Source organism: Grammomys surdaster, unplaced genomic scaffold, assembly GCF_004785775.1.
Source record: "Grammomys surdaster isolate TR1022 unplaced genomic scaffold, NIH_TR_1.0 126109, whole genome shotgun sequence".
Lineage (NCBI taxonomy): Eukaryota > Metazoa > Chordata > Mammalia > Rodentia > Muridae > Grammomys > Grammomys surdaster.
This window is the reverse complement of record NW_021620917.1, coordinates 3,341,921-3,361,448: the sequence shown is the minus strand read 5'-3', so window position 1 is coordinate 3,361,448 and position 19,528 is coordinate 3,341,921. Positions and strand designations below refer to the sequence as shown.

Below are 19,528 nucleotides of genomic sequence, written 5' to 3'. Positions count from 1 at the left end.
AAAAGGAATCTTAATCAAGAAAGCACTGCTATAGAGTTGGCCTGTAGACAAGTCCGTAGACAAAACATTTTTTTCACTGATGATTGATGTCTGAGGGGCCAACCAGTGGCAAGCAGCACCACCCTGAGGGCTGAGGTACATAAGAAAACAAGCCTAACAAGCCAGGAGGAGCAATCCAGCAAGCAGCACCCCTCCATGGCCTCTGCTTCAGTTCTGGCTCCAGGTCCTGCCATCCTTGGGTCCCTGCCTAGACTGTATTTGTTGATGGCCTGTGTTTGAATGAGACAAACCCTTCCCTCCTTGGGCTTCTAATGGTCATGGGTTTTCTGTTCAGTTGTTTGTTTTCTGATCACATCAATAGAAAGCCTAACAGAGATGGGACGCTTCAAGCGTGCTACTTCATTCATATCTTATGACGTGTCCTTTGACAGTCTCATGGTTAGCTCGTCATCACCCCCACTGTCCTCTCTTATCCCTCTCCCGCTCCATCCAGACAATGTCTTCCCAATATCGTCTCCCCCTACTCCTGCTGTTATGGCTTGTTTGTCTTGTGATCCACTGAGGTTTTTCAGGGTCCCTTGTATGAACATGGGCAGGGGGTTATTGATGTACAAGAACATGGCAACTTACCAATGGCTGTGCCGCTAAGAAACAATGATCGTTCATCAAGTCAGCAGTGGTACAGTTGTCTACACACACACACACACACACACACACACACACACACACACCTCACTACCCTATCCACCACCTCTCTTACCTGAACCCGTCACTACAGTATAGAGTCACAAGAGCACACTTGGAATAACTGTCTCTTGTTCTCAGTGTTGTGTCTAGGAAACAGTTTCTTGTGATACTCAATCGTGGGTTGTTACCTGCCACACTACCTACTAGGTGTCTCACCTTCCATCACCTCTGAACGAACCTTACATTTAGTTACTATTCACTTCACATGGACTTCTTATTTCTTTCTTTCTTTTCCTTTTTTTTTTATTTGGTTTTGGTTTTTCGAGACAGGGTTTTTCTGTGTAGCCCTGGCTGTCCTGGAGCTCACTCTGTAGACCTGGCTGGCCTCAAACTCAGAAATCTACCTGCTTCCGCCTCCCAAGTGCTGGGATTAAAGCCGTGCGCCACCACTGCCCGGCAGACTTATTTCTTTACTTACTTATTTATCTATTCTGTGTATGTTCGTGAACACAGCCCTGTATGCCACAGTGACAGCAGTAGGCCCCTCCCTAGGGCCTATCATTTCCCAAGCCACGGGCTTTTGAAAAGGCTCATGGTACCTGGTGTGATTCTGTCATGCAGAGGGACTTCAAATTTAGTAAGAAAGTAGTTGACTACCCCAGTAATAGTCAGTCCACTGTTGTAGTGATGGCACATCTTTCTGGGCAAGTTGGTATATAGCACACAGGGTCCACTGGTTGAGTTTCTTCCCTCATGGCCTATGCAGCAGCACTAAGAAAGCTAACTGGCAGGGAAGAAACTCTATTAAGAATTGTGGAGGGGGCAGGGATAAGTTTAGAAAGAGACACATAGAACTTGTAAAGTGTTAGTTCCTTATAAAGGTCGTAAAAGAATGCTCAAGAGTATTTGTAAAAGATTTGTTGTCCTTGTGATGTGCTCGAGATGTTTAATGAAGTGTGAACATTCGGGTGTATCGGAAACTGTGAGAAACAAACAACGCAAGAGCTGAGCCGTAGCCCAGAATGACCTGGAATTAACGGTAAGAGCTGGCGTATAGGTTGTAATATGTACATCCACCTGCTAGCGGGCAGCCAGTAATTCTTGCATTTAATGAGCTCCTGTCTCCTGTCTGAAAGGCATATTCATTTCATTCCACCAGGCTACTAGGAGAAACAGATGCACATGAATCCACATTAAGGTCAGATTGATACCTCTGTCCCTGGTATTATAAATTGGACTTTTTAGGACAGGGAGAATGGGGCATGCCATTGTGGTAGAGGCCCACATTGTCTTGTGTGGGATTGCAAAGCTGCCAGAGGCAGGGCAACTGGGACGAGCTCTCACCTTGAATATTGTCAGAATGAGAGGGGTTGTCTCCAGACAGAGTGGTCCCAGAGCTAGAGAGAGATCACATCCTACCTTCCAGAAGGGAACACGGAAGTACAGTCCTAATAGCACACAGCCCCACACAGGAGCCCGAGCTCAGACACTTTTATCCCCTGAAATGCTGACTGTGCGGCCTTTAGCTCCCTGAGGAATAGCACTGGCTGGCCTGAGGGTATGACTCAGTCAGTAGATTGATCGCCTACTGTGCACAAAGCTCTGAGCTCCATCCCCAGCACAGCAAAGTTAGGCATAGTGGTGCAAGCCCACAGGAGCAGGAGGATCAGAAAGTCAGGTCATCCTTGGCATGGTAAGTTCAAGACTAGCCTAGGCTACATGAGAGTCTGTCTCAAAAACATACAGACAACTAAACACCAACAGTAAGAATTATGTGAACCACAGCCCCCACCAGAAGAACTGGCCTTGGTCCTGAGGATAAAGACAGAAGAAATGATGACATTTTATCCTGTTAATACTTCTAATTTCATGGCTTCTCCGTGACAGATGAGGTCGTGTTATCTTAATAATACAACCAGGCGAGTTAGAATATAAAAATCACATTGGACAGTGAGCTGTAATTTCATTCTATGCTGAATTCAGCCAGTGCTGCCGCATCACCCGAGGCTCCTCGTATTGTCAAGCTGAGTGACAGGTCTCGTAGGAGAAGATAAGTGGAACACAGAGGTCAGCCTTCCTAGAAGCCCGAGGCCTATGTCCTCCAGCTCACAAAGCCTCACAACTTTCTCCTCCACAGTCTCATCAAACTTTATATGGCTCATCTTACACTCTGGTGGGGCAGATTCATGTCAGCCCAGGCTTTCTTCATTTTTAAAAGATCTTTTAAAAGTTAGGTGTGTATGTGCTGGTGGGTGGGTCTGTGCATGAGTGCAGTGTCTTTGGAAGCCAGAAGAGGGCGCTGCTCCAGACATTTGTGATCCACCTGATATGGATGCTGGGAACTAAACTCTGGCCCCTTGCCTGGAGCAATGCTACCCACTGAGCCATCTCTCCAGCCCAAAGCTTCTTTTAATTAACTTCTTGTTCTTCCATCCCTTCCTTCCTTCCTTCCTTCCTTCTTTCCTTCCTCCCTCCCTTCCTTCCTCCTATACTATGGCAATTGCTGTGACCAAGCAGTGACTTTAGGAAGGTTCTGTTAGGCTTGTGGTCTGAGGGGATACAGTCTATCACGGCAGGAGGGTGGTTCTTACATGTGGTTGAAGGAGCAGAGTCTGCTTGTTCACATCTTGGCAGGACAGGAAGCAGAGGGGCGGGAAAGCAGGGCTAGCCTGTAACCCTCTAGCCTGTCCCTAGTCAGCCACTTCCTTCATTCAGGGAGGTGACTCTTAGTGACAGCTAGCATTTACTAGAGTGAGCTTTGAATTATCTTCATGTGTCTGACTTACAGGCTGTATCGAGGGTATGGGGAGTGTCTGACCTGATGTTGTCATCGGAGGTCTTGCAGGGAGCAGTTGATGTGTCTGCTCACAAGGGAAGGGGAGGCTTTGTGGTGTGGGGCTTTTCTCTATTCAGTAGTGAGGCTATAACTAGAGTCAAAGTGCAGGTAAGACCAGTGGGAGGAAGGGAGGGGAGGGGAAGGAGGCAAGAGAAGAGCCAAAGAAGGAGAAGGAAGGTCCAAATAAGGGTGGAAAGAAAGCGGAGAGGGGGAGGAAGGAAACAGAAAGAGAGGAAGAAAAAAGGGAGTGAGAGTGGAAAATAATTGAGACAAAGGTCCTTGGGCAGTAACCTCATGTCACAGTTCATGGACCAGTGACCCCTAGGGTTCTCCTTCCTAATTCTGCAACCCTAATGCAATTCCTCATGTTGTGGTGGCCACCCCCCAACTATAACATTATTTTCACTGTTACTTTATAACTCTAGTTTTGCTACTGTTATGAATCATAATGGAAACATCTGATATTCAGGATATCTGATGTTTGACACCTGTGAAAAGATCATTTGACCCCAAAGGGGTCATGACCCCCCAGGTTGAGAGCTGCCCTAGAAACTCCTAAATCCACATTTTCTGGCCAGAGCTCCCAGAGTCTGCAGGCTTGAGGCGGGGCCTAGACAGTTGTGTTTCAGGCCACCTCTGCGGTTAACATGAGGACCCCTTCCAGAGGCCCAGGGATCTGAAACCTCAAACCCTGGCTCTAAGGGGAATCTCTGTCCCTGGAAGACTGTCCCAAACTCCTCGAGGTAGCCACAGCTCTTTACACACTGGTACTGATCTGTGACTACAGAGAGGTAATGCTGCCTGGAGGAGCCATCACTGTCTCCAGGAACCCCAGTAGACTTCCTGAGTTACAGCTCACAGCTTTGGAAAGAAAGGCAGATACAGGAGAGGTGTGAGCATGTCTGAAGGAGACTTCCGTTTGGGATGGCTGTTGACCTTGCTTTTATGTCTTTAGCCCTTTGGGAGAAGTGACCAAGGACAGACTGGGCTCTTTCTGCATCCTTGTTCCCTGACTTCAATCTACCTTCCTATTGTGAAGATTAGAGCCATCACTTTCTTACAAGAGATGGAAAACGTTGCAAAAAGGCTCAGAAGAGGGACCTAGGGAGATGACTCAGTCAGAAAAATGCCCACTGGACAAGCAGGAGGACCTGGGTTCAAGCCCTGGAGTGCACATTTTTGAAAAGCCATTGTGGGGACATAACACTTATAATCCTAGCACTGGGGAGGTAGAGACAGGTAGGTCACTGGCTAGTCAGCCTGGCCTTCTTGGTGAGTTCCAGGTCCCAGTGAAAGACCATGTTTCAGAAGGCAAGATGGAGGCCATATGAGGACTCTCTCTCTCTCTCTCTCTCTCTCTCTCTCTCTCTCTCTCTCTCTCACACACACACACACACACACACACACACACACAGAAGTACTTCCTTCAGCCAGACTACAGCTCCTAGTCTTCCCTAAATACCCACCTACTGGGGTCCAAGTATTTACATGCCAGAGACTCCTGAGGGACAGCCCTTTCAAACCACCACACTGTTCTGCTAGCCTACTTCCTTTGTGGGCAACGTTACTATGTTGATAGATCCAAGTACCACATTCCTTTGGGGACATGAATTTTCTTCATTCACTCACTCACTAATTCATCTATAAGCACCCTATAAATAAGATGAAGAGACTGGGTGGCAAACATTTAGGTGAATTCCCATGTTGAACAACGTCAAGCTTGATGGATCAACGTTTGAAGGCTGACTCTGGCTGCAACGTCAGGCATCCATTTTTGGCCCGTGATTCAGAAGAAATGGAGACAACCTGATGATCGTGAGGGTTGAAGCAGAGGTGTCTATTATCAATCCCACCTAGAGTCAGAAGTCAAAACCAAATTACCTGGTTAGATTGATGGTGGAAAGAGAAGTGTACTGTGGTATGGGTAACGTGAAATGTCACAGTTACACATGATGGGGTCACTGGGGATGGGGAGACCTCCCTGGATCACAGTCCATATCTATGGTGTGAACTCCTCCTGATGAGACACAAACCAACATCTGCCTACCCGCTGTAGCATGCCAACAACAACAACAACCGACCAAAGTAATGATTCTACCATAGCCCAGCCTGGGGAATCAATGCATTGGTTGGGTTTGCTAATAGAATATGGGTGAGGGGATCCCTTACAGGATTGTTGAGGGCCCCAGAGCAACCACACCACTCAAAACTCTCACCCTGCCATAAGTGACAAATCCCCTACAGCTGCATAAGTAGGGTGCCCTGCAGCCTTCAGTTACCCTTCGATACTTTATCTATGGCGCCTCTCATGACCCAGGACTGTGTGCAGCTCGGGCAGAGCTGTGTTTAGCTGGGAGGGAGTGGATGGGATCTCAGATGAGAGGTGATACCCTCCCACCACCCTGTACAAGGGAATGCCTGCAAGCCCAATCTAGAGCATCTCTTGAGAACAGAGCTTCTCTGGTAAAGACACCGTGATTCTTGTGCTCAGAGGATGGCACTCTACAGCTGAATCAAGAACTTGGGAGTTGTAGACCTAAGGGTACCTTTCCATCTCCCTTCAAAAAGGACAAGTTTGCTGGCCAGTGATGCCTGATGGAGTATGGACATCAGCTCCCGGTGACGAGCCACAGGGATGGCAAGATAACCAGGTCCTCAGAGGGGACCTAGGGTGAGCAGGGGTTATGAGAAAAGGCCTAGCTCGGCAGCCCCAGGGTAGAAGTTTTAAGAGTAGGAAATAGTCTCCTTGCTGTGTGTACTTGTGAGGAACAAGTGCCCAGGAGATGGAGTAGGGCTATCATGTTTCTGTCTAGCAAGAAAAAAAAAACCCTTTAGGATGTGCAGCAGAGAAAGTAAACTGGACAACATGGTATACACCTGTAATCCCAGCACTCAGGAGGTGGAGGCAGGAGGATCAAGGCCAGCTGGGCTATATGTAAGACCTGTTCCTCCCCCAAATTACAGTGTATTGTGGAAGAGCAAAGTGGCTTATGTGGCGAGAAAGCTGTCTGAGTGTCTAAGGAGCTAAACTGGGATGCTGAGCAGGGCCGCTCTGAGCCCTGGGTGAGATCTTAGGGTGGAGTAGGAGTCTCTGTAGCACCTTCTTTTCTTTCTCTGCATAACTCTTTGGGTACCCTCAGCGAGGCAGCTTATACCTCTGCCTCTGAAGGTGCACAGGGGTAGCATTTTACTACTGCTACTGCGATCACCATCATCATCACCACCACCATCATCATCATCACCACCATCATCATCATCAGTTTTTTCGAGACAGGGTTTCTCTGTGTAGCCCTGGCTGCCCTGGAACTCACTCTGTAGACCAGGCTGGCCTCAAACTCACAGAAATCCGCCTGCCTCTACCTCCCAGGTGCTGGGATTAACGGTGTGGGGCACCACCGCCCAGCTCAGGAGTAGCATTATGCACCAGAATGTGGTTACTGTCACTCTGTGGGACAGCATAACATTACAGTGCTTGGTGAGGTCTATATTGGAGCTTGATTGTAAGTTTAGCATTTTTACTTAATGGTCTCTCTCTGGAATGACCCCGTCCATAGGATCATTCTTAAGGAAATTCCTGCTGCCCTTGTCAGCACCTTTACCCTCCACTGTCCTGAGTGTTTGCTTCTCTTCCTGGACTCTCAGCTCCATGAATGGCAAAAACCTTGAATCTTTACATTAATGCAAAGAGAAGATCTGTCTATGTAGCAAGAAGCCACCATGCATGGGTCAGATACCATGTATAAAGACACGTGGCTGTGCACACAGTGGTGTGTGTGCATGCATATGCAGGGCACCCACACATGGTGCACAAGCATGCAGTTTCCAGACATGAAATTGAGTGTGTTACATGCAAATCAATCCTAAGTCTATCTGGAGAATTCTAACTTACCAATTGACCTAATGGGTCTTCCGATGGGGTCGGTTTGTAATCTCACATCTTTGGTTTGGGGGAAGAAGAGCTAGCTGACCAGTTTGTTACAGTACAGCTCGTCATAGGAAACCAATAGATGGTGTGCCCCTCACCCCTTCTTTTTCTATGAATACTCAGTGAGTGTATTGCTACTCAGTGTGTCCATGGTTAGGTCTTTGACTGTAGAAGCTATGGTTGTGTTGTTTTGTTTTGTTTTTGTGTCCTACTGTTTAAAGAATGATGGATTTCAGTAGTGTTGACATCTGTCTGATTTGACTGCCAGCCGTTTCCGAAATCTTCATTTCTGAGATAAGCTTCTAATTCCATCAAAGACAAGATCTTTTACCCACTCACTGAGCTCCGTTTTACTTGCCTGCAACGCCTGCATAGACTTTGCAGATGTGACTCTTCTAGTTTGAAGCTCAGGGTACCTGTAGGCAAAAGTTTGCCACGTACTATATGGCACTGGTGTCCTGTGGCCCACATGACCCACCCTACCCCCAATAGAGGGCCACTTTGCCCTGTGCAGCCTCTTCCTCCATCCCTCAGAGAAATCCTACTTCTGATGAAAGTACAGCCTCCTCACCAACTCTGGTTTTTCCATGGCTCCACCCCCTCCTGGTTTTTCCTTTCTTCTGTTAACTTCCTTAGCTCATCCCCACACAGCAGACCTTGTGCTTGGGTCTGCAAACAGAGACAGTTATACAGAGGTGTGAGCTATGTGCAGCTTAACACTGAGAACAGACCCAGGCCTGGTAAGTTCAATTACTTAGTGAACCACTGTCCTGGCATACACCAGGCTGGCCTCAAATTTACAGAGAGCTACCTACCTCCCAAGTGCAGGGTTAAACGCATGCACCAACCGTGCCCGTATCCTCCTTCACACACATACACACACACACACACACACACACACACACAGACCTTTTGGGTTTTTTCAACATAAATCAGAAAAGAACCTAATGCCTGTTACGTCAGCAGGCTGAGTTTCCTTCATGAGCTGCCCTTAGGAGTACAGACCTTAGCTGCTAGTCAATGGGGAGAAAATGTCCCCAGAGGCCTTACTTGAGTAGCAGGAGGTGGCAGCTCCCAACAGGAAGTCTGGGAGGAGGCTAGGCTGGAAGCCAGCTCTGCAGACTAAGGCTGTGGCCCTCTGTCTTCCATGCCTGTCCTATCTCCAGATGGACCAGGGTGAAGTCATTGCATTAATGAAGACCTCTCCTGCCATAGCTATTCTTTCCTTTGAAAACATTGCCTGGAAGGACTTACTGACTACAGCTCTGTTCTTGTCTCTCTTGGAAGAAGATTTTGGTTCCATTGTCCTTAAGCATGAGCCACTTCTAATGACACTCATTAGGAGAGATGGAAGCAAGGGATCTGGGAACACAGGGGGCCCGAGAAGAATGGCTAATGTTTTACTAGAGCTCAAGGTGACAGCAGGCCTCCATCCAGGACCTGGGACAGAGAGGCAGAGCCAGAGTGCAGGATGCTATGGCTCTATAGGCAGGTCACTCAGATGGAAGGATTGTTTGATTGGTTTCTTATTTTACTATGACTTAAGACTTTGTGTAAGGAGGAGGGGAGGTGTAGAGGTGAGACTTCTCTAGAGAAACAGAACCAACAGAATAAATGAATGTCACAAAGGGCATTTATCTGATATGGACTGGTGGTCCAACAATGTTTGTCTATATGCTGAAGAGGCTGAGAACCCAGTGGTTTCTCAGCCTATGAAGCTGGAGGTCACAGCAATCCTAATCTATCTCTGAAGGCCTGGGGGACTCTGGGAGAACATTTGGTCTTTCTGAGTTCTGTTGTCAGCAAAGTTTGGTTGGAGCATCAGTGGAGGAAGCTGTAGAGTAGATACAATGATCAGCAATAAGGGAAGGCCGACAGGCAAAATCAGCCGCCCTTCCCTTACACATGTTTAGGTCTGGGTGGCTTCCAGAAGACATTCACCCTGGAAGAGGATCTTCCTTCATCTTTTTAATTCTTCAGGGAAATGTGGGGGAATGTGCTCACAGATCCGATACATCCAGAGGTGTATTTCTTAGTTCATTCCAGATGCGGTCAAGTTGACAACCAAGATCAACTTTTACAAACAGGAAGTAGCTTCCTTGTTGGCCCACTCAGGTGAGGTCGTCCTGTGTTTGGTGCTCTGAGACCTCCCTGAGGCTTAGAGAGGCGCTGCCTGTGGAATGAAGGGCAGGATTTCCACCTCACAGGGATCAAAGCGAAGGTGCAAAAGCCATCTTCAGGAAACTTCAGGAAACAACTCTTAAATGATGCAGAATGCATTTATCGAACATCTGCTCCTTGGCTTATTTCAGAGAGGTGAACATGTGGCAGGGAAGCATGCCGGAACTGCTCAGGCAGTAATTGGGGCTGATGGAATGCTGAAGCAGAGTCACCCAGACTGCCTTGGAGAACAGGGCGGGGGGGTGGGGGGGAGTCGGCTTTCCATCGCTGTGACAGAGCACTGTGAGAAGCCAGCTTAGTCAGGGAAGGGTTGCTTGGCTCATGGTCTCAGCCCACAATAGCTTGACCCTGCTGTTTCTGGGCCATGGTGAGGAAGGACATATCGGTGTGGACTGTGTGGTGGCACTGAACCATTTACCTCCATACAGCAGCCAGGAAAAGGCCAGTGAGATAAGAAAGGGAAAGTCCGAGAACAGCCCCCCTCCTCCTAGTGTCATCAGCCTGGCAGAAATACGTTCCAAAGAGACCCTTTAGCACATGCGCTGTTCAGGAGACCCAAGAGGAAAACTAACAGAGGGCTCCAAGAGGAATAAAAAAAACCTCAGTCACTCCCCAGCAGCCCCTGACTCCTCCTTCTCCACCTTTTCTCCTTCTTCCTTCCCCCTTTTCTCTTGACTCATACTAACCTTGCTTCATTTTTGTTTTGTTTTCATTGTGCATGTGTGTATGCACATGTATGTGTGTGTGCATGTGCATGTGTGTCTGCCAGCATGTATTTGTGCATGTGTATGCCTATATATGTGCATATGTGTGTATGTGTGCATGTGTGTGTGCATGTGTGCACATGTGTGAGGATGTGCCTGCATGTATGCTTGTGTGCATGTATGTGTACATGTGTGAATATGTGTGCATGTGTGTGTGCATGTATATGTATATGTACATGCATGTGTGTGTGTGTGTGTTGCATATGTGTGCATGCATATGTGTTGCATATGCGTACGTATTTTTACATGCCCATGGACACAGAGGCCCAGGGTTGCTATCAAAAATCATCCCACATCACCCTCTCACCTTATTCATGGAGGCCTGACCTCTCAGTAAATCCCAGAACTCACCAATAGGGTTAGCCTGTTTGCTCTAGGGAATCCCCTGTCTCTGCCTTCCAAGGCTGGAACATAGGCAGGCTGCCAAGCCTTGCATTTATGTGAGTGCTTAGAATCCAAACACTTTAGCCACCAAGCAGTCTCCCCGGGCCCACGTTGTCCCTGTTTCTGTTGCTGCATACAGACCAGCACCAAATGGAGAGCGTTGAAGCACTCACATTGTGCTGTATGCCTTGTTTCTTGGTCAAGAATCAACAGCTGTGGACAGGAAGCTCCCAGTATTAGAGGTTGGTGTTTTCAGACAGTCTCTCATTGGCCTGGAGTAGCCAGGCAGGCTAGGCTGGCTGCCCCCTAAGCACTGGAGGACTACCTATCTCTGTCTCCCCAGAGCTTGGATTACAAGCATGAGCTACCAAGCCTGGTTGTGTTGGCAGTGGCCAGGAAAACTCCTTAGGAACTTCTACTGCAGCACCCATGTGTGACTTCACCACATGGCTCCACCCCCAACCTCCCAGAAAGGATGTGTCACAATCCCATCACCATCATGGACATGAATCTTTTCTCTGGGGGCAGGGGAGATGACTCAGTTCCTGTCTAAGCATGAGGACCTGGGTTCAGTACTCCAGAACTCATGTTAACCAAAACACCCAACCAGGCTTGGTAGCTCATGCTTGTAATCCAAGCTCTGGGGAGACAGAGATAGGTAGTCCTCCAGTGCTTAGGGGGCAGCCAGCCTAGCCTGCCTGGCTACTCCAGGCCAATGAGAGACTGTCTGAAAACACAAAGTGTGTAACACCTGAGGAACAATATCTGAACTTGAACCTGTACCTTCAAATGCACACACACACACACACACACACACACACACGTGAGAGAGAGAGAGAGAGAGAGAGAGAGAGAGAGAGACAGACAGACAGACAGACAGACACAGAGAGACTCCGTGTTTTTATGAATGCTTATTGATACATTTGAGATAACTAGTGGCATAATTTCCTTTCAGTGGTATTCAGTGTCACATTTTCAATACATATTTTCAATCCACTGTTGCTATAGTGGTTGACACAGGGCAGTCACATGATCTCAGCTTCATAGTCCTGCCCATTTGCATTCATACATCCGACCAGCCCTGTCCTCAGCAGCCACTTGTCTTCACTCCTAATTTCTCTTTGATGGACTTTGAAGTTCCTCTTTTCAGGTAGAGAAAGGAATTCAATATGGAGTCTTCTGAACTGGCTCCCTTCCAGTAGATCAATGCAGGCAATTTGTTGCTTGTTTGGAGACAGGGTCCCACGTAACCTTTCTATACAGCTGAGGCCTGCTTTGAACTCTTGATTCTCCTGCCTCCCTCTCCCAAGTGCTGAATGGGATTTCAGTACAAGGTATTTGGGGGGGGGGTGTCACATGTGATTATATTGCTGGATAGTATTTCACCCCATGTGTATTAGTTGTTCCTCCTGTTTCTGTGATAAGAAAATACTCTGAGAAAAGCAACTTAAAGTTGATTTTTTGCTCACAGTTTGAGGGTACCCTCCACCATTGTTGGGGAGGAATGGCGGCAGGAGTGTAAGGCACCGGGCTACATTGCACGGATAACCAGGAAGCAGAGAGAGTTGAGTTCTGTTGCTCAGCTTGCCTTCTCTCTGTTTATCCAGCTCTGGATCCCTGGGATGGTGCTGAGGTTGAGTCTTCCCACATCTGTTAATCCAGTCTAGGAACCTTCTCACTTGCCCAGAGTCACCTTTCCCAGGTGATGTAGATCCTTTCCCTTGAGAATCAACAGTGACTGTCACCCCCAGGGGTGCAGCACCATGTGTCTCCACTCCACTAGTGGGTGTGGGGTTGGGAGATTCTAAAGCTCTCATGCTGTACACCCAGCCTTGTGTGGCCTTCGGTTCTGGCTCATCTCACAGAAGGCCCCCTGGAGCACCATCCTTGCATTCTGTCACCTAGCCCAAGGGCACACTTTTCTAGTAGTTTGAGAGTAATAGGCTTGCACGGAAGCCCGTGTGTGAACCATAAGCATAAGGCACTTATGGAAGTTCTCTTTATATTTTGATGGCAGTATCCAGGATTTGTAGAATCATGTGTGCTGTTCTGAACACCAGTTGGTACCTGTGTAACTCATTTCTAGAATTCTCTGTGGCATTGACATTGTATTTGTTCATTTTGCAGGGTCACCTGCTTTAATTACTATAGATTTGTACTATCTTTAATTACGTGATAAAGTTTATCCAGTATTTTTTCTTCAAAATCACTTTGGCTATTCTAGTTCCCTTGATTTTTCCCTGTAAATTGAAAATCTCCTTTTCAAATTGATAAAGAGTGCCTGGCTGTGCGTTTGATGGACTCACGGTAACTTTGGAAAACGGTCCCCTTGCCTGACTCATCTTCAATCCATCAGTATTCTCCCACAATGTTTATTTAGGGCTTGTATTTGAGTGGCTTTGTAACTTTCAGATTACAGATCTAACACATTCACAGGTTTGTTTTTGAGTCTCTCACTGGCCTGGAGCTTACTGGATGGCTAAGGCTGGCCGGCTAATGACCCACAGAAATCCTCTCTACCGTCTTAATGTGGGTGCTGGAGATCTGAACTCAGCGTCTCATGATTGTACAGCAAGCGCTTTACCAAATGAGTCATCTACTAATTTTTAAATTTCAATTTCTAGTTATTTATAAATAATTAGAAACAGAAACACCCAAACAAACAGAAGTGATTTGTGGGTTTTGGCCTTGCAGCCTGTAATCTTGCTAGCCTCTCTTAGTCTAGACGCCTTCCTGGAGTTGATGTGGACTTTCTAGGTAGACAGTCACATTGCACCTCCCTATCTGTTTGCCTCCTCCCTTTTTCTCATCTACACTGCTCTGGACTTGCAGAATAGAAGAGCTGCACCGATGGCTCCCATCCTTGCTTGTCCCTGATCTCAGGGCAGCATCTTTCAGACGCTCATCTCAAATGAGATCGCAGCAGCAGTGTGTTACAGATGCCCTTTGTCAAGTTTACCAGGTTCTTTTAAATTCCTACTTGGTGGAAAGGTGTCGTTTTTTATTTAATCATGATTAGATCTTAAAATTTATCAAATGCTTTTCCTAACCTATTAAGATTAGGTTCTCTTCATTCTGCTGCTTTGGTGCTTTTCCGTGATTGATAGTCAAATATCGGACCACTGTTTATTAGATAAATCCCACCAGATAAGGCTACATTACCATTGTGGTATATTGCCAAGTCTGATCTTTTATATTTTCTTGATTGTGTTTTGAACTCGTATTCATGAGGGATCATTGTCTGGGGTCTCTTCCCTTGTCTGTAATGTTATTTACTTATTTGGGTGTCTGGGTAATGATTCTAAGCTGTTTAATTATTCCTCAAATGCCCGGTGTAATTTCTCTGAAATGCCGACACATCTTACCTTTGTTCCTCTGTGTGTGAAGCATCTCTGTTTCTCCACCTGAAGCGCCTGAAGAGTCAGCCTTAGTTGCCTTAGTAAAGTTTCCTCAGCCCAGCTGCACATGGGCCAGTCCCGCCATCACCACCCTTCCCCCTCCTTCCTTTCCCCTCCACTCTCTTTCACACCCCCTTTCCTTCCTCCCGCTTCCCTCTTCTCTCTTTTCATTCCTACACACACACACACACACACACACACACAGACACACACATACACACCTCCCCATATCAATAAGCAGTTCCTGTTTTTCCTTCTATTTCCAAATGTGTGGCCACCAGACTGACCTCTTCACGTCCGTGGGCAATAGTCACAGTCCTGTTGTTTACCAGGCTTGACTTCACTCAGTGGCTCTGATATTCCCTCCAACAGGATACATCCCAGACACGGCTGTCCTTGGGGCCATATTTAATCCACAATGTTCACGAGTTACAGCAAGGGAAATGGAGCAGTTTCCGTATGACGTGTGGAGGGCAGCACATGAGGAGGCCGTGGTCATGGGTGACGGTAATGGATAGGAAATGGGGTCTGGAAGAGTCAACCAAGAGACTCAATGGATTCTGACTCTTTCATCTCTGCACAAGATGAGACGATGAAGAAGACGTGTGAACATGAAGTTATCTAACCTAGACTACTATATAGCTGTGGATGGTCCCCTTGCCTGTTCTTCCCCAGAGCTGAGAGTACAGGCCTGGGTCACCTCATCTGGCTTATGTGGTTCTAGATATGAACCCAGGGCTTCAAGCATCCTAGGCAGTACTCTACCCACTGAGTGACATCCTCAGCTCTAGGCTGACATTCCAAGCATGACCATGGTACCACCCTGGGCCTTGTAGCAGGAGATGCTTGAGTGTAATATAATTACATCATGCCACCTTTCCCTACCTCCCTCCAAACCCTCCTATATGCTCCTCCTTGCTCTCTTTCAAACTTATGACCCCCTTTTTTTTTATTAATTCTGTTCAAATATATTCCAAAATACACAAATGCACTCTGCTCAGTGTGTATAGTGTTTCTTGTATGTTTTGGGGTTTGACCATGTGGTATTGAATAATCCATAGGTGTCGTCTTCCCAGAGAAAGATTGTGTCTCCAGGTCTCAGCCTTCTCTAGTTGCCTGTAGCTCTTTGCATAGGAATGGACAGTACTATACATAGTAGGAGAGTGATGATTTGAACCAGTGAACAAGCCACTGAGCTCCATTCTTCAGTGGCATTTGCCTCCAGTCCCTGCCTCAGTTACCTCCCTCGGTAACAAAATGCGACCTGGAAGTAAAGCCAAGTAAACCATTCCCTTCTCAGAGTTTCTTGGGCAGCTGGGACAGTAGGTCATTGTGTAAAGTACTTGCCTTCAAAAGCACAACGACCTGAATGTGACCCCCAGAGCCAGTCATGGTAGGGCATGCTTCTAATCCCAGTGTTGAGGAGGCAGAAAGGTAGATTCCCCAGGGCTCACTGACTGGCCAGCTTAGGCTAATCAGAAAACCCCAGGTCTCCTTAAATATCGTCTCTGGGAACCTGCATCAGACAACAACAACAACGACAATAACAACAACAACAACAACCAATAGAAGTTTCTGGAGCTATGGCTTAGTGGTTAAGAGCACTTCTTGTTCTTGCAGAGGACCCAGATTCAGTTCCCAGCACCCATGTGGCAGCTCAGAACCATTCATTACTCCTGTTCCAATGAATCCAATACCCTCTCTGGTCTCTCTGAGTACTAGGCACACACACAGCACACAGACATACATGCAGACAAAACACCCATATACATAAAGTAAAAATAAATCGATCTTTTTTAAAATGTGGAATATAAACAGACATTCACATACATAGAAGATTCTAGTTTCCTATTGTTGATGTGATAAATACTTTGACCTAAAACAACTTTGAAGATGAAAGAGTTTACTTGGCTTTACTTCCAGGTCACAGTCTATCACTGAGGGAAGTAATTCAGGGCAGGGACTAGAGACAAAACCCACAGAGGAATGCTGCTTACAAGCTCATGCTCAGATAGCTTTGTTATACTACAAAATCTAGGTTCATTTGCCTAGGAATGGTGCTGCCCACAGTGGGCTGGACCCTCCTACATCAATCATCAGTCAGGATAACTCCCCACAGACTAATCTAATCTAGGCAGTTCTTCAGTTGAGTTTCTCTCTTCCCAGGTTATGTCAAGTGAACACTAAAACCTAACTGGGAAGGAGAAGGGGATCTCAGAACATAACAGGAAATGGAAGGCCGTGCGGGGATCTCAGAACATGACAGGAAATGGAAGGCCGTGCTAAATGAACTCTTGCCTTAGCCTTATTGATCTGAGCTGGCAATAGCGATGACTAAGGAAACAATAGAGAAAGATTTAGTGTGTTGTCCATCTCTAATCTGTGGGATGGGACATGGTCTAACACTGCTCTTGCCTCTGCCTTCAGGAAGAAGCAACTCTCCCACAGAAGTGGACCAGTTCTCCTTCACAAGATTAGCTTGGGAGACACTCACCTCCCTTCCATCTGCACCTTGATTGCTTTTGAGTCCTGACTGGGGTTTCTCTTTTGTCTCTTCTCCCCATTGGGTCACCTGTCATTTGTTCTGCTGCCTTCTGCCTCCATATGGGAACAGTGCCCACCGCACCCCCTCAGAACGTGCAGGCAGAGGCTGTGAATTCCACCACCGTGCACTTCCTTTGGAATCCACCACCCCAACAATTCATCAACGGCATCAACCAGGGATACAAGGTACCTGGTCTGGTTTGGGGACCTCCAAAGGGCACTTGTGGGCAGTATTGATCATATCATACTCTGGGTTCCACCCTTCCTATATGATGAAAAATCCAGGGTATCAAACACAAAGTACTGTGACCTTGGTGGGGCTGCCATTTGTCCTCAGTCTTCTCAACTATCCTGAGGCCAGAAATTCAAATGCTCAGCTGATAAGAGGGCACGGGAGAACAGCTTCTAGTCAGAGTAACGGACTTCAGGGAATGGGCCAGTCAGTGAAGCGAGCTTGCCATACAAGTGTGAAGACTTGGGTGGTCCCTCTAACAAAATCTACACACCCACTGTAATGCACGTCCGTAATCCCAGCATTGGGGAAGCAGAGATGGGCAATCCCAAGGGCTGCTGGCCAGCTGCCCTACTTGAATCAGTAAACTGCGAGTTTAGTGAGAGACCCTGTCTCAAAAACTAAGATGGACAATGATTGAGGGAAACACTCTGGGCTTCACATGCATGGACACCCGTGGGCACACATATACCTGCATGCCAGCATACATGTGCACACATTCATCAAACTCAACTGTGGCACACATATACACACATGCCATCATACACCTATGCACACATTCATTACACCACAAACACACAGAGAGAGAAAGAGAGAGGAGGAGGAGGAGGAGGAGGAGGAAGAAGAGGAGGAGGAGGAGGAAGAAGAAGAAGAAAGAGAGAGAGAGGAGGAGGAGGAAGAGGAGGAGGAAGAGGAGGAGGAGGAGGAGGAGAGAGAGAGAGAGAGAGGAGGAAGAGGAGGAGGAGGAGGAGGAGGAGGAGGAGGAGGAGGAGGAGGAGGAGAGAGAGAGAGAGAGAGAGAGAGAGAGAGAGAGAGAGAGAGAGAGAGAGAGAGAATGAGCCGCCCAGGGGAGATCTATCTATGTGGGCTCATTGAAGTCAGCCTGTGTCCAAGCACTTCTTCCTATAACACAGAATCAAGAGCAGAGATTCATGGGAAGGAGGCTGCTGTCCAGCAGAGTCCATTTTTCTCTCTGCTTTGATTTATAGTTCTGTTTAAAGAATAGAGTCCAGAGAAGAATCCAGGGTGCAGGGTGCAACAGAATCTGTTGCTGGGTAAGATGGGCTTGAATGCACATTGCAGAAGCAGTTTCTTTCCTTTATGTGAACTTCTCTAGTTGGACTTGGGAGTCTGACTTCATTGTGCACAAGTGGGTTCACGAGCCCATAGGCAAGAGTCTCGGGGAGTCCCTTCAGAGAGGGGTGAACCACTAATGCTTTCAGCTTCAAAAGGTTGTTGTTGCCTGCCATTTGGGTTGGGCTTCCTCAAACACTTGTGTGTCTATGATGAGGCCCAGCTAGGAAGTGCCATGCCTCCACTTCTTCCTCGGAGGTATCTGAAGGCAGATGCTTTTTTGAAGGGAACTCTAATGATCAACCCGAGACTCCATCACTCTTGACTCTCCTGCCAAGTCTGAGTGGTGAGAACACTGCGTGCTTCTGATGGCTGGCTTGTCAGTTTGATCTGCACAGATGTGCTGCGTCCTGCTGCCCACTGGCTTTCAGAACAGCTCAGTCCTGGAGATGCATCGTGTCAGGAGACTAAAACTCACCACATACATCTAGCATTGCCTAAGCAGGAAAGTAGCTTTTCCTGGAACATACACTTGCACACACACATACATGCACACAAACACACACACACGCGCACACACACACACACACACAGATACATATATGCTATTTTTTGTTCTGTTTTTAAGACAGAATTTCATGTAGCAGGCTGGCTCCAAATTCATTATGTGCCTGAGGTTGACCTTGAACTTCTGATTCTCCAGTTCCTCTTTCCTTAGTTCTTGGATTATAAGCACTTGCCACCGTGTTGGGTTTATGTAGAACTGGAGCAGAACCCAGGGCTTCCCACATGCAAGCTAAGCTCTCTATCAACTGGGCTACAACCCCAGTCCCTGTATATGCCCTTCATTTAAAATTCTAACCTACCTCCTAAAACCCATTCCAGGAAACTAGTATAACATAAATAACAAATAATTAAGATTGTTCCTATTGAATTATTTTGAGTCTGGAGAATATTTGTGTTTGTCTCCTCATGCTAATTAGTTGAATTAACAGATGATGTCATCTTTGTCCCTCACTGTTAAAAAAAAAAAAAAATCCATGTTCAGTAGTATCCTAAGAGATGTAAGGGAGTGTTCATTGCTGTGACAAGTGTAGCAGTGATGATATACATATATATATTCATGTAGATACAGATGTAGATATATATGAAGATAGATAGCTATAGATAGATATGTGTGTGTGAATATACAAAAATATATAGACATATTTTAAAGTCAACTTTTTTGAAATGGGATTATAAGACGTAATAGGAAAAAAAAAAAGATGTAATAAGATTTATAGCCAGACTTTACTATCTCAACTGCTTAGGAGGCTGAGGCAGGATAAACACAAGTTCAGGGCCATGCTGGGAAACTTAGGAAAACCTTGTCTCAATATTTTAAAATTCAAAAAGTGGGCAGGGATATAGATCAGTGGTAAAAAAGTCCCTGCCTAGAATCCCCCAGTGAGGGGCTGGGTGTGGCTCAGTGGTAGAGCCCCTGCCTAGAATCCCCCAGTGAGG

The 19,528-nt window shown here is 46.8% G+C and overlaps 1 protein-coding gene across 1 annotated transcript in view; it reads left to right on the top strand.

The window, feature by feature from the left end:
* Positions 1-19,528, top strand: part of Sdk1 (sidekick cell adhesion molecule 1) — a 620,720-nt gene that overhangs the window by 424,120 nt on the left and 177,072 nt on the right. Inside the window, exon 17 of the mRNA XM_028756035.1 lies at positions 16,790-16,905. Within this exon, the coding sequence (XP_028611868.1) occupies positions 16,790-16,905 (116 nt within the window). The remainder of the gene's footprint in view (positions 1-16,789; positions 16,906-19,528) is intronic.